The sequence below is a fragment of the Streptopelia decaocto genome (assembly GCF_964273445.1).
Source record: "Streptopelia decaocto genome assembly, chromosome: 24".
NCBI classification, from domain to species: Eukaryota; Metazoa; Chordata; class Aves; order Columbiformes; family Columbidae; genus Streptopelia; species Streptopelia decaocto.
In genome coordinates this window covers 1959626-1973512 of record NC_138679.1, presented here as the reverse complement: position 1 = coordinate 1973512, position 13887 = coordinate 1959626, and the positions used below count along the sequence as shown (strand labels likewise).

Below are 13887 nucleotides of genomic sequence, written 5' to 3'. Positions count from 1 at the left end.
TCCCGCACCCCCGCCCGGGGGGCTCGGTGCTTTTGGGGGGGTGGGAGGTGAGAAGGAAACTCAGACAAGTCACAGTTGGGTTGTTTATCCTTTGTTTATAGACTTAAAAACGCTGAGTTGTTAGTGCTTTGGACAGAGACTTTGCAGAGGGAAGGAGCGACCCGGCCTCTTGACTCGCATGCAATGGGGGGCTCGGGGGGCCCTGGCTGCCCCCCCTGCCCAGTCTCACAGCTCACACCGCTTGGGCTTCTTTAATTCCCCTTTTCTGCCACCCATCCTTTGAAACACCAATAAAAACGCAATAAAAAGCCAACGCCCCCCCACACCGAGCAGCAGCATCCACCTCTGTAGAAATCAATAAATACCCTCTGAACAGCTGGGGGGGTGCGGAGCCCCCCAGGGCACCCCCAGCTCCGTTCTCCCCCAGGCAGAGTGGCAGCACCAGGGGCATTGCCGGGGGTCCCCAGCCCCTCGAGCATCCCTCTGCCCGACACGTCGCCCCCGGCGCCGCTTCCAGTTGAGATCCCAGGTTCCCTGCACAGCTGGGGGTTCAAAGAACTGCCCCCCTGCCAGGGCAGCCCCTGCTCCGCACCCGGGGGGCATTATTGCTTGTAAAAAAACGGAGCGAGAGGGGGGAGCGGGTCTGCTACAGAGCTCTGCCAGGGGGTGAGGACGAGGCCTCGGCTGCTTTTGGGGGTTTATCAGCAATGTCCCCCCCGGTCAGCGCTCTGCTCCCCTCTGCCCCCCAGGCTCCTCCACCTGGCACTTCACTCCCGGGAGCCAGGGGGCTCGGCCACCCCGTGCTACTGGCCCCCCCATGCTGGGGGGCACAGCCAGGGGACCCCACGCGCCCCCCTGGCCTCCCCGTGCCGGGGCCGCCCTCCCCGCGCGCCCCGGGCGCCGCGCTGGTCCCCGCGCCGGCAGCGGGTGGGGACGGAGCCCCGAACCCCCCCGCACCGGGGTCGCTCCCCCCGCGCTGGGCCTACACCGGGCTGTGGTCGGGGGGCGCGTCGCTGGCGGCCACGGTCACCGCGTGCTCCGTGCTCTCCGCCGCTCTCCTCAAGTGCCCGTAGAGCCGCTCCTCCAGCCCGCCCGTGATCTTGTCCAGCAGCTCCGAGCTGGGGCCCATTCCCAGGCACCTCCCGGGGCCGGGACAGTCGTCATCCCCGGGGGGCTCGGAGCCGGCCCTGGGCTCAGGCGCCGCCTCCGCCGGCTCCTCCACAATCACCTGGATCTCGGGGTCGGGCAGCGCCGGGGCAGGGGGGACCCCGTCGGCCGCCTCGGCCGCCTCCTCGTCGCCGGCGCTGACGATGCGGGGCAGGGGGCTGTGGAAGCGGGCGTCCAGGGGGTAGTTGGCGCTGTCCCCGCGGCGCAGGGGCGTGCGGTGCCGCTCCAGCGCGGGGTAGCGCACGCCGGGGTCGCTGTACTGCTTGGTGTGCTGCCACTGCTTGCGCAGGTGGGTGCGGGAGCGGTGCTTCCCCCGCAGCGGCGACTCGTCGAACTGGGGGTCGTGGCGCACGAAGGCGTTGAACAGCGCGTCCGTCTTCTCGTCGATGCTGTAGTCCCGCCGGGGCAGCGCGTCCCGCCCCGGGAACATCTGCCCGTAGGGGGACCAGGCCAGGGGGCTGTGCGGACGGGGGGGTCCCCCACCCGCTGCACCCCGGGCTGTGCTCCCATCTTCCTCCTCCTCCTCCTCATCCTCCTCCTCCTCCGGCTCCCGGCCCTCGAAGCTCTCGAAGATGGTGCCTTTCCGCCCCGCGCTGGTGAAGCAAATTCGCTTCTCCGAGGCCGTCTGGTCCTTGGGGGGCCCCTCCTCGCCCCCCCGGCTGGGGCCCTCAATGGACGCATAGCCACTGTCCATCTGCAGCAGCTTGCGCGTGCCGGACTCCGATTCCTCCAGCTTGGGCCGACCCCAGAGCTTCTCCTCGGGGCCTTCGGCCTCGTCCAGGGAGGAGGGGCAGGGGGCCACGCCGCCGGCGCTGGAGACGCTGTCCCCGCCGTCGCTGCGCACCGAGTCCTGGTCGTTGCTCCGCTCGGAGGAGGCATAGAGCTCCAGCGAGGCGCGCAGGCTCCAGATGTCGTGGTAGGCGCTGGGCTGCTCCGCACCACCGGCCTCGCCGGGGCTGCCCGCGCCACCCTCGCCCGGCTCTAACCTGCGGGTGCCGCCCGGCGTCACGGCCCCGCGGCGACCGGGAGACGCCGGCCCAGCGGCCGGCACGGGGTCGCGGCAGCGCCGTGGTGCCATGCGGTCCCCCATGCTGCTCCCACCGCCCCACCCGTGCCCCCCTCCACCGTCCCCCCCCAGCTCTGCCCAGACCCCTCACCCAAGGCCCTCGCCCCCCGGCAGCCCCACCGCAGCTGCACGAAGGCGGGAGCCCCCGTGCCCGGGGCAGCGCGAGGTCCCTCGGTGCCTTCCCGGTGCCCGGCTCGCCCGTCCCTGTCCCCTCTATCTACTGAAAAATACCTGCCGAGAGAGGGTGGGGGGCTGGCGGGGGAGGGCAGGAAGGGGCTGCCCGCGGGGTGAAAGGCCACGTCATCCGTGTGCGCGATGTACTGGATGATGTCGGTCTGGTGGGGGTCCCGGTCCTCCTGGTCCATGCTCTCGCTGGCCGCCCGCTGCCGCTGGAACTGCCGCCGCTTGGGGGACCCTGGGGGGGCGCAGGGCAGGGCTGGGCGGACGGGCCCACCATGGCGCAGCGAGACCCCCGCCCACGTGTCTGCAGCCGCCCGGCCCGGCCCCGCTGCCCCCGCGGCGGCTCCCACCTCTGGTGTCCAGGCTGGACGCCCGCTGGGTGCTCTCCAGCTTCCAGCGCTTGATCCTGAAGTAGGGGCTGGCCCCGTCCAGGCTGGCGTGCCGGCGCAGGCGGGTGAAGAACTGCAGCACCGTGCCCTGCGCGGGGGCCGGGGGGGGCTCCCCGGGGCTGCCGCTGCCCGTCCCGGCTGCCTTCCCGCTCCTGGGTGCTGCTGCGAACTGGGGGACCGGGGGGGCTGTGAGTGCTCGCTGGGCTCCAGACGCAGCCCCTGCCCCCCCGGCACAGCTCGGCTCCTTTGTCCCAGCTCAGCTGCGGCAGATGCACAAATGTCCCCCGGGGCAGGGGACGGGGACACGGGGCGGGGGGGCTGAGGCTGTTTCCAGCCGGATGCCCACGTCTCTCCGCAGAGCAGGGCAGGATCCCGGGGGCTGCGCAGGCTGCCCAGGCTGGAGAGCCCCTTCCCCTGCGCGGGCCCGTCCCCCCGCCCCGGCACTCACCGAGGGGCCCTCCCCGGAGTCGGAGGAGGTGGCCGGGCTGGCCTCGGCGAAGCTGGTGTCCACGGTGGAGTTGAAGGTGTCCCCGGGCAGGGCAGAGCTGGGGCACACGGCGTGGCTGGGCAGCGCCGGCCGGGGCAGGGCGCCCGCGGGGGGCTGCGGGGAGAGCGCGCTCAGGGGCTTCGCACGGGGTGGGGGGACCTGCAGGGGCTCCCTGCGCCCCAGGACCCCCCGTCCAGCAACGCCCCGAGACTCCCAGCCCAAGCCCAGCGATGCTTCCCCGGGGTGCTACAGGATCCCCTGGTCCCCCCCGGCCCCCCGGGTGCTGGGGCTCACCTGGAAGATGGCGAGGCCGGGCTTGGGCGGGGGCAGGCGGGGGGTCATGGCCAGGCTGTTCTCGCTGGACTCGCACTCGTGGATGGTGACGATCTTGAGGGCGGGCGGCGGGAGGTGCAGGTGGGTCAGGCGGGCGTTCTTCAGGTGGTGGAAGTCCCCCTCCGTCAGCGTGTACCTGCCGAGCACGCCGGGTCAGGAGGGGCGGCCCGGGCCACCGGCCCCCCCGGCCCAGCCCGCTGCTTCACCTCCTCCCCTTCTCCTGGGTCTTCTTGCCCTGGTCGAAGAGCGCGGCCTCGTTGAAGGAGACGCGGCGGGCGGTGGAGGAGCTGGAGGACAGGAACCGCTCGCTCTCCGCATCCCGGTAGCTGGAGGATGACAGGCAGTCGGGGTCCTCCACTTTGATGGTGATATCTGTGCAGAGGGGGGGTCAGCAGCCAGGGTCCCTCTGCCGCGGTGCACGCCGGCTTCCCCAGCTGAGGCCCAGCAAACTCGCTGCATGCGGGGCTTCGATGCCAGCCTGGCAACCCCTGCTCCCGGCTGCCGGTCCGGGCACGGCTGGGATGGGTGATGGGGGCGCAGGGGGTGTGTGGCCACCCCTGGGGTGCAGCTGGTGGCACTGGGGAGCAATCGCTGGCAGGTCACCGCGGCGCCCCCAGCCCCGCCGTGGCACTCACCCTGCGCCGGCTGCGAGTCCTCCAGGTAGGTGGTGTTGGTTTTCTCGGGGTCATCGCTGGCTCTGCAGGGGAAGGAGGGTCAGCAGTGGCCGGTGCCAGCAGCCCTGGCCCCCTCTGCTGTGCCACACACCGCGGGGACAGCGGCATCGCCTGTCCCCATGACCGGTCCCCACCTGGAGTGCCGGCGGTCGGCCTCGCAGCACCGGCGGCAGATGATCAGGATGCCGGAGAGCAGGACCAGAGTGCCCCCGATGAAGATGGAGAGCAGGGCCAGGAGCAGCACGTAGCCATCCTGGGGGGACACCTCGCCGGGCACCGCCTGTGTGGGGCGGCAGGGCTGAGCTGCCGGGGGGGCCACGGCGCAGCCCCAAAGCTGCCTCCCGGGGGGCCAGGCAGCCCCCTCCCGTGCTGAGGCTGATGCCGAGCGCTGCTCCCCGGAGACGCTCGCGCTCCCCCGCCGCCCCCGGGCCTGCTGCCGGCTCCGGGGACCTGCCTTCACCAAGGCAACCGCAGCTGGGGGGGCAGAGCTGCCAGCAGCCCCCGCACCGAGCGGGAGAGGGGACGGGACCCCAGTCCTGCCCTGGCGTGGGGGTCGCTGCTGACACCCCCTGGTTGTGGGAGAGGGGCTGAGCCGGCAGCAGCACCCGGGACCCTCGGCCCCCCAGCACCCAGCGCACCTCGAGGGGCTGCACAGGGCACGGAAAGTGTCACCCACCCCCGGGATGGGCAGAGCCGGGTGGGTGACAGCGGGACTGGCTGGCTGCTGTGCCATCCCCCCTCCAGCACAGACCCCGGCCCCACGGCTGCCCCCACGCCCCCCGGCGCTGCCCCGCACCGGCAGCGCATCCCCCCCTCCCCCGGGACCCGATGTGGGCAGGGACGGGCAGTGACCGGCGGGGCTGGGAAGGGACCGGCAGGGATGGGAAGGGACCGGCAGGGCGGCCCCGCTCACCGTCGCGCTCTCCGTCGCGTTGTCCCACGGTGTCGGGTCATCGCTCATGGTCCGTCCCGGCCCGAGCGCGTCCTGGGGCGGGGGGAGACAGAGGGAGGCGCCGGGCCGGGGGGGGCGGCGGGGCCGGGGGCGGCGGCGGCTCCTGCCCGGCCCCGGGCCCTGCCCGGCACCGCGGTGCGGAGCTGCCGGGAGGGACCGGGAGGGAGGGACCGGGATGGAGAGATGGAGGGAGGGACCGGGATGAAGGGATGGAGGGAGGGTGTGGCCAGGAGGGAGGATGGAGGCAGGGGCGGAGGGTGTGGTCAGAGGGATGGAGGGAAGCGGGGATGGAGGGATGGGGAGGCAGGTGGGGCCCGGGATGGGGAGAAGGGTCAGGAACGCTGCTGGGCACAGTCCCGGGGGGCACCCTGCGCCCCACTCGGGGCCTCCTGTGGGGCACAGAGCCCGTCCCTGCGCCCGGGGAGCGGAGGACAGAGGCCGCGTCCCCACGCTGGGCTGGGGGGCCAAGCGGTAGCCAGTCCTGGTGGCCAGAGCTGGCCCGGGGGGCTGGGACAGCTCACAGGGAAGGAGGTGACATCACGCTGGTCCAGCACTCCCCGGGGGAGCCACGGTGCCAAACTCAGCCCCAGTGCCCAGGGACCAGTGCGGGGGGGACGGGACGGCCGGGGGTCCGGCCCTGCCTGTGGGAGCTCCAAGGGCAGCGCTGCAGGGAAGGGCAGCAGACGGCCACCCCACATCTCGTGTGAATGGAGCTGGCGTGGGTGTCACCGGCGTGTGACGGGTGACACTTCTGAGTCAGCCCAACAGCAGCTCCGTCATCGACCGTTCCCATGCAGGAGGGGACGGGGCTGCCGAGGGGCCCGGGGGTGATGGAGAAGGGCCGAGCTCCTGAGGAGCAAGAGCCAACCAGGGCCAGAGGACAGACAGACAGACAGACAGACAGCTCCACAGCCCCACTCCAGCAGAAACCCCATGGCCTTTGCACACCCGGCTGAGACCCCCTCGCCCCCCCAGCATGGCCTCATGGAGCCTTTTCCCAGGGGCTGCCGAGCTCCAGCTCTGGGTCTGTGTGTCCCCGTCTGTGTGTCCCAAGCTGCTGGAGGGGACTGGGGGTGAGCTGGGGGGTGACGCTGGTGTTGGGGGAGCCCCTGGGGTGACAGGCAGGGGTGGGTGTTGCACCATCTGGGGCGCCGGAAACTGCTCAAAATCAGGTCAGTGAAAAATGTGAATGGAGCCCGTGGTCGGGTGGGAAAAGCCACTTGCGGGGCCAGCGCAGGAGGTGACCATGTCACAGCTGGTGGCGAGAGCTGGTGACGTCTGTGCCACGCAGGGCAGCCCTGCCACAGTTTGGGGTGTGAACCCCTTGGGGAATATCAGGGTGCTGGGGACCACCCGGGGCAGAGACCCCCCCAACCTGCCCCAGACATCGGGCATCTCTGAGCTGCTGGGTTGAGCAGAGGGTGACACAACCCACCCTGTGACCCCAGGGGCAGGAGAAGGGGGGTCCCTGCTCTGGTCCCCAGCTGTGCCGGAGCTCGGAGGGCCCCAGGCATGGCACAGGGGGACCCCAAGGGAGCAGGCGAGGAGTGGTGGGCGCCCCATGGGGGGAATCCAGCGGCAGGGGCGTGGGGGGCGGGAAGAATGTCCCTCCTGTTCCCCATCATGGAGGAATCCCGTCTCCATGGTGACCCGGCGGGAACAGGACGGCCATTGTCTGGACGAGTGGGCCGGTCCCCGGGCTGTCCCCCCGGCTGGGGACACGGGGCCGGTGCCCAGGGAGGGGGCGCGGGGCCGGCGGTGCTGCCGCGCTCCCGCACGTGTGAGCCCGCGGGAGCGGGGGGGGCGGGGTGGGTCTGTGCCCCACGCGTGTGCGTGTCCCGCGGGGCCCCGCTCTGCTCTGTTTCCCCCGGCCCCAGCCTGGCGATGGGGGATGCAGGCAGGGATGTAGGGCGGGGATGGAGGCAGGGATGCCGGATGCAGGCAGGGATGCAGGCAGGGATGCAGGAGCCCCCGGAACCTCCACCCACGGTGGGGAGCGATGGGCTCCCCCCGGCCGGGTCAGCTCCTGCTGTCGCGATAGGGGCTGTCGCGAGGCGGCGGGGCCAGACACTCACCTACAACCGGAGCCGGGGCTCCATCGCCGCCGCTGCGCTCGGTGCAGCGGGGCGGCCCCGGGATTTATGAATGAACCGGAGCCGCCCCCGCGCGGCGCGGGCGTCACGTGGGGACGGGACTGCCCCGAGCCCTGCCTGCACCGGCCCTGCCTGCACACCCTGCCTGCACACCCTGCCTGCACCGAGCCCTGCCCGCCCGCCCCCCGGCAGCTCAACCCCGGTCCCTCCTGCCCCGGGGCACCCCCGGCACCGCAGCCAGGGAACGCTCTCACGTTTGGGCCCCCCCCGGCTCCCCCGTGCTCCCCGCGGCGGGACGGGGCGGGCGGGGCTCCGCGGGGCCGCGCCCCCGCCACACCCACCAGCGGAACGCCCGGGGCGCGGCGCGGGAACTACAACTCCCATGCGCCCCCGCGGCCCCGCCCTACGCCGCCACTTCCGGCCGCGGCCCGGTGCCGCACGGGCCGTGTAGTCGCTTGGCGCGGGGCACGCCGGGAGTTGTAGTCCCGCCGCCGTCCCGCCGTGCCCCGCGCCGCCCGCTCGCCCTTGCCGCCGGCCCGGCCCGCTCCCGCCGCCGCCATGCTCCGCGCCCGCCGCCTCCTCCTGCGCCTCGCCGCGCTGCCGCCGCCCCGCGCCCGCGGCTATGCCGAGCCCGCCGCCGGCCCGCCTGCCATGGCCTTCACCTTCGCCTCGCCCACGCAGGTACCGCGGGCCCGGCCGGTGCGCGCTGCGGGACTCGCGGGGCTGGGCTGGGAACACCGGGGGAGGACGGCGGGGCTGGTGGCGGGGGCACCCGGGGCCGGGAACGAGCGGGCGGGTCGGGCGGGGGCTGCGCGGGGCTCCCCGCGGCTCCTGCCGTGCGGACGCGGGCCTGACCTTGGCCCTGCCCCGGCCCCGCTCCCGCTGCAGCTCCGCCGGGCCCCGCGGGGGGACGTTCTTGCTCTTCCAGCCCCGCCCGGCTCCCCGGTGCCCGGGGCTGGTGGGCGCCGTCGGGGCGCTGGCGCGGAGGCCGGTCCGTCCGAGCGGGGGGGGGCGCGGAGGCCGGTCCGTCCGAGCGGGGGAGGCGCCGGGGTCTCCCTGCGCTCCTCTCCCTTCGCCTGCCGCCCACTCCCGGCTTCGCGGCTCCATGTGCCGCCTCCATTGTCACCACCGCGCCCCTCGTGGGGCTCGGGGTGCTTTCCCACTCCCTGTGCCAGCGTCTCCTCCTGCAGAGCCGGCCCCGCTCGCACCCTGGGGCGGTTCTGGCTGTCCCGGTCACCCTTTGCTGTGTGTGAACCCCGCGGGGTGGGGGCAGCCTGCCCGGCGCACCCCTCGGCTCTCCGGAGGAGCCACCTCTCTCCTTCCTTTCCCTGCATTCCCACCGACGGGCTCTCCCCATCTGCTCTGCCCTCCCTGTCCAGGTGTTTTACAACGGCGCCAACGTGAAGCAGGTGGACGTGCCCACGCTGACCGGCTCCTTCGGCATCCTGGCCTCTCACGTCCCCACCCTGCAGGTCCTCAAGCCGGGGGTGGTGACAGTGTATGCTGAGGATGGCACGGCCACCAAGTACTTCGGTAAGTGGAGCAGGCGGAGCTGGGGAGGGAGGAATGTGTGCGTGGGAGGGTGTGCTCAGGGCTTTCATGACGGAGACGCTGCCCATTGCTGTGTGCCCGGCCGCACTTCCAGGGGTTTCTCCTTTCCCTGGGGGGCTGGGGATCTGCCCTGGAAAGGGGGTTCTGTGTGACGCTGCGGTCTGGGGTCAGGTTTTCTTGGTTCTGCTCAGACTCTCTGGTAGCAACCCTTGCTTTAGCTTCACTTTTGGTGGGAAACACATCCCTGGAGGACTTGGAAATGTTACAGGAGAGCGTCAAGGTCTTGTTTTGGCCATGGGATGTGGTGGAGGTTCTGGGGATGAGCTGGCTGGTGCTGTTCTGCGTGTTGACCCCCACATGGGGCTGGTCGGGCAGCGCTGCCTGCACTGCCTGACTCGGCCCCCGCGCTTGTGCCTTCGCAGTGAGCAGCGGCTCCGTCACGGTCCACGCGGACTCCACGGTGCAGGTGCTGGCGGAGGAGGCGGTGACGATGGACATGCTGGATCTGGCTGTGAGTCCCTGGTCCCCTGGGCTGCTGGACGGTCTCCCCAGAGCCTTTTCTTCTCTGGGGCCAAGATCTGCAGGGGGGTGAGGGGGTGGCTCGGGGACTGCAGGACACGTCACTTGTCCTGTGGTGGTGTCTCGATGACACATTCCTTGTGCTCTCGTGTTCAGACTGCAAAATCAAACCTGGAGAAGGCTGTTTCAGAGATGGCTGCAGCATCTGATGAAGCAGCAAAAGCAGAAGCTCAGATTAAAGTAGAAGCCAATGAAGCCCTTGTAAAAGCCCTGGAGCAATGAAGGTGAGTGTCACAGGACAGGCAGGGAGCCGGCAGTCACTGCCAGGGCTTCGCTGCTGTCCCCAGGTCCCTGCAGGGACAGGCCACGCCAGCGGCCGCTCGGGAGCTGCTGGATGCCTGGGGCCCCAAGGGAGACCGACGTGTGGCCTCTGCTCCCTGTACACTCAGTGCAAACAAACAGCCCGTGTCCCAGAGGAGCCCGGCCGGGCTGCTTCCCTCACAGCCCCTTTTCCCTCTGCCTCACCCTCTCACTTCCACGTGCTGGTAGCTGGAGACTCGCTCTGCAGCAGCATGTGCTGCGCTGGCCTCTCCCCGGAGCGGGGACAGCAGGGCCATGGCCCCGTCATCCCCCTGATCTCTGGTCCCTTTGCTCTTGGGCCCATGAGGTCAGGTCTGAGCGAGCCAGCAGCTCATTTATACGCGGAGTTAGAACAGCCTGAGTCAGGGCCAAGCCCAGGGGTCAGAATCCCCTGCTCTGCCGAGCCCACCCCCCATTAACTGACTCTGCTTTGTGCGTTGCAGGAATACCGGTGTTATGGGAGAAACCCCAGACTGTCCTACTTGTCCTGGCTTCCCCGCTTGTACAGATGGTGCGGGACGAATGGAGGCGGAGAAAACACTCTGATCAATTAAAAGGAAGTGTAATCCTGTCTCGCCGCACGTCACCTTTTCTGAGGCAGCAAATTGCGGCTTGTGCCCGTGGCTGGTGCCCAGGGACAGGCTCTGCCCCCGCGCCGGGGTCTGCGGGCGCCCTTGTGCGGGAAGGCGCCCCCAGCACCGCCCCGGGGCTCGGCTGGGATTCCCGTGGGAGAGTCACCTACAGGAGCCTTATCGGGCAGATTTTATAACCCCCTCCCTGTGCTGTCAGCCACCTCCAGTATCCACCTGGCCAGCAGGATTACGGCAGCGCGGGAGGAGGCAGGTCTGTGCCGGAGCCTCCTGGCGCGGCTCCCCCGCCCCGTCCTGGCGCTGGCTCAGCCTCCCAGCTCGGTTGCCGCAGGAATTCACATCGGTTGGGCTGTTCCTTCATGATGCTTCTTGCACCTGGACAGCAGCTGCCTGGGCTTTGACCCTTTCCCCTGCTGCCGCGTTTGCGGCGCGTGTGGCGTGCAGAGAGGGGAAATCCTGCCCTGCTGCTCGGAGACGGGCTCGGTGGGAGTCGCTCCCGGATCCGTGTGTGGCGGCAGCGGCTGGTGGCTCCGGGGGGGCTGCTCGCAGAGGCTGCCCCGAGGTCCCTGCAGCCGGGACAAAGCAGGAGGCGCTTGTGTGTCTGCAGCAACTCACCCGTCCCCACGCGCCTCCCAGAGCAGCAGCACCGATGGGCAGGAGTGGGTTCAGGCGAGGGGCCGGTTCTGCCTGTGCCAGCTGCCCGAGGACGTGTGTCTTGCCAGCAGCACCATCTGCCGCCGGGCTCCTCGCTCAGCGCCGTCCTCCCCACGCTCCCCGGGGGGATTTCAGGTTCCCGCAGCTGCGCAAACTTCCCCAGCGCGGTTTCACCGGGGCTGCGTTCCCTCCGCCCCGCTCCCATCCCCGTTCCCCCGCGGTTTCGCAGCCGGGCGGTGGTTGCCCTGCCTGCTCGGGCAGCGCGCTGTGGCTCTGCCGCCCTCCCGCGGGCGGGGGGCTCGGCCGCGCTGCCGGAGCGGGACGCGGCTATTTTCGGTGCTGCCACCCGGGATGTAATCTTGGCTGCCTCCTCCTCTTCTCACCACCACCTCCGCCCCCTCCTCTCGCTCACTCTGTCTTTCCCTCCCCTCCTCAAGTGATCAAAAATAGTGCCTCTGGTGTTAAATTTCTCACTCTGTAGCTTATTAAAAGCCCCGGAGTGCCTGACGCTGAGCCTATTTGAAGCTCAGCCGATTTCCCAGTTTCCGAGCTGCTCCAGTGCCTTTTTCTTCCCTTCCCCTCTCTCCCCCTTTCTAAAGGTCATACGTTGCGCTGTGCATAAGCAAAGCCTCAAAGTCAGAGCCGAGTGCTAATTAAAACGTCTCAGGAATAACTGGGGACGGGTGGCTTCGCTCCCCCTTCCGCTCCGCTCGCTCTCCCCTGTCCCCGGTGCTATTTGCAGCGTGTGCCCCCTCGGCACTCGCAGCCGCGCTCTTTCCGTCGGAAGGTGGCTCTGCGTTGGTTTCTTTTATTTTCTCATCTAATGGAAGGCGTTGGCGAGGCCGGGAGGCTGGGGAAACGGCCAGCTGCTATTTTTAGGATGGGAAAAAAGCGTCTCCGTCAGCATCCTCTCAGCAGCTCTTCCCGCTGCCTCCGCAGCGCCGGGGGGACGGGACCCCTCGTGTCCCCTCGCAGGGCGCCCTTCGCTGTGCTCTCTGCCCCGGTGCAGCACGGGCGGTTCTCACGGGGAGCGGGGTCGGTTTGTGTCCAGGTTTCGGGTGCTGTGGGGTGGGCACGAGGGGGACAGGGTGGGGGGTTAGTGGGGCCCCCACCTTCCCTTCCACTTTCGCCATGACTTGCATCTTCTGCTGCCAGATGGAGGGTGGGGAGCCGGGCCGGGAGCGCTCGGAAAGTGAAGCATCACCCGTTCTGCCGGCGGTGCCGGCGGCGTCTCCTCGCGGGGGACGATTTCCGAGCGGGGCCGGGCTCTGCTGGGCCAAATCTCCCGGCGCTGGCGTCTCCTCCCCGTCCTTGGCCACATGGCGTTTCCACCGTCCCACCCAGCTCCCAAATGCAGGGGAAAGGTTCGAGCTCTCGTCTCTCTGCAGGAAAAAAACAAACCCCAAACCCCACCGCAGCCCCGGGATGCTCCGGCCGCACTGACTCATCGGCAGCGCCGCCCGGTCCCTGCCCGAACCCGCGGGGCTCCGGCTCCTGCAGGGGCTGCCCCCCACCCTTTGTCCCTTGTCCCTGCCCGGGGAGCTGGGGGGCAGCCCCATCGCAGCCCCCACCAGCCTGGGGAGCCTCAGTGCCAGCAGCACCCTGCCAAGGGGGTGGCACTGGGGCACAGGGCTCCGGCCAGGACCCCTCACGTCCCTCGTGGCCACAGGCTGTGCCGGTGGCTCCGGTCCCACCGTGGGAAGGTCACAGGGTCCCTGGCACTGCCAGCCCGGCCGTGGCCTCAGGCGGCGCTGCCCTTGGGTGGCTCGACGGCCGTTTCCTCCTGACTGCCCTCCCGGGGGGGGCGGCTGCAATGATTAACCTACCCTGCGCTAATCATTCCGGCCTGGAACCTTTTTCCTCTCGCTTTGCAGCTCTGGAAAATGCTCCTGTGCTGCCGGCCGCCCACACACGCGGCCCCGGCGCCGCGGAGGGAGCGCGGCACGGCACAGGGAAAACCCCCGCGGGCAGGAGCGGGAAGCCGGTGCGGGGCATGGCAGCGGGCAGGATGCGGCCCCGCTGCGGTGTCTCCATCCTGGCCCGTTTCTGGGGTGATTTGCCGGCAGATGGCAGCGGAGCCGTGGGGAGACGTCGCCCCGCCAGCCTCACCCCAAAATGCGGGCGCGGGAGCAAGTGCCGACGGGTGTTGCGGAGGGCGGGTGTTGGTGCTTGTCAAGCGGCTCCTGGGCCAACAGCCTCGCAGCGCCAAACCCTTGGCCCGGGGCAGGTTCTCTCTTGGGGAAACTGAGGCACGGATGGGGAAAGCTACTCGCAGGCTGGGGAAAGTGGGGAGGGGGCACAGAACGCCGGCCCCTGCGCTGTGCTGCTCGGGAATGCCACCCCGGTGGGCGTCCCCAGGGAGCTGCCGGGGTTGGGTGGGGGGCAGCGGGGGTGGCACTTTGCCCTGGGGTCCCAGGTGCCTTGGCAGGGGCTCGGCAGCCCCAGGGGGGCACAGCCCTCGCTCGGGGCAGCCTTGGTGGCCACTGGCGCTTGGCTGCACTGGAGCCAGCCCAAAGCGGGGGGTGTGCGGAGGGGCCTGAGCCTCGTCCCACCCCCCAGCCGGGGCTGTGACCCGCGCAGGGCGGGGGGGCCGGGGAGGAAGCGGCTGCCAGCTGGGCTCCACGCCGGCTACAAAAGCGGCCCAGAGAGCCTGAGCGGAATGAGGTGGCACCCGGCCAGGTTCCCACGGCGGCCCCGGTGCAGAAAATACACCCGGAGCTGGTGGTGGTTGCCACAGCGATGGGCTGGGTGCCACGTCGCGGGGGGGCACAGCCCCGCGCCCAGGTGTGCCGGCAAGGGACCCCGGCATCGGGTGGCAGGAGTTCCGTGGGGGGTCCGTGGGGCAGTGGAGCTGGGCGCTGGAGCCCATCGC

General features: G+C 70.5%; 2 protein-coding genes across 2 annotated transcripts; one reads left to right on the top strand and one right to left on the bottom strand.

Moving 5' to 3' along the window:
* Positions 1 to 88: 88 nt before the first annotated feature.
* Positions 89 to 7352, bottom strand: CBARP (CACN subunit beta associated regulatory protein). Its single transcript, XM_082072358.1, has 10 exons — positions 7324 to 7352; positions 5210 to 5281; positions 4431 to 4576; positions 4258 to 4319; positions 3829 to 3994; positions 3584 to 3758; positions 3251 to 3403; positions 2764 to 2971; positions 2465 to 2648; positions 89 to 2153 (listed from the first exon to the last, which is right to left on the bottom strand). The coding sequence occupies exons 2-10, from the start codon at positions 5255 to 5257 to the stop codon at positions 983 to 985; spliced, it is 2313 nt and encodes a 770-aa protein (XP_081928484.1). The 5' UTR covers positions 5258 to 5281; positions 7324 to 7352; the 3' UTR covers positions 89 to 982.
* Positions 7353 to 7827: 475 nt separating this feature from the next.
* On the top strand, positions 7828 to 10342 carry ATP5F1D (ATP synthase F1 subunit delta). The gene is made up of 5 exons (XM_082071762.1): positions 7828 to 8022; positions 8721 to 8874; positions 9315 to 9403; positions 9568 to 9695; positions 10215 to 10342. Exons 1-4 carry the CDS (start codon positions 7900 to 7902, stop codon positions 9691 to 9693), a joined length of 492 nt encoding a protein of 163 aa, XP_081927888.1. The 5' UTR covers positions 7828 to 7899; the 3' UTR covers positions 9694 to 9695; positions 10215 to 10342.
* The last annotated feature ends 3545 nt before the right edge of the window (positions 10343 to 13887 follow it).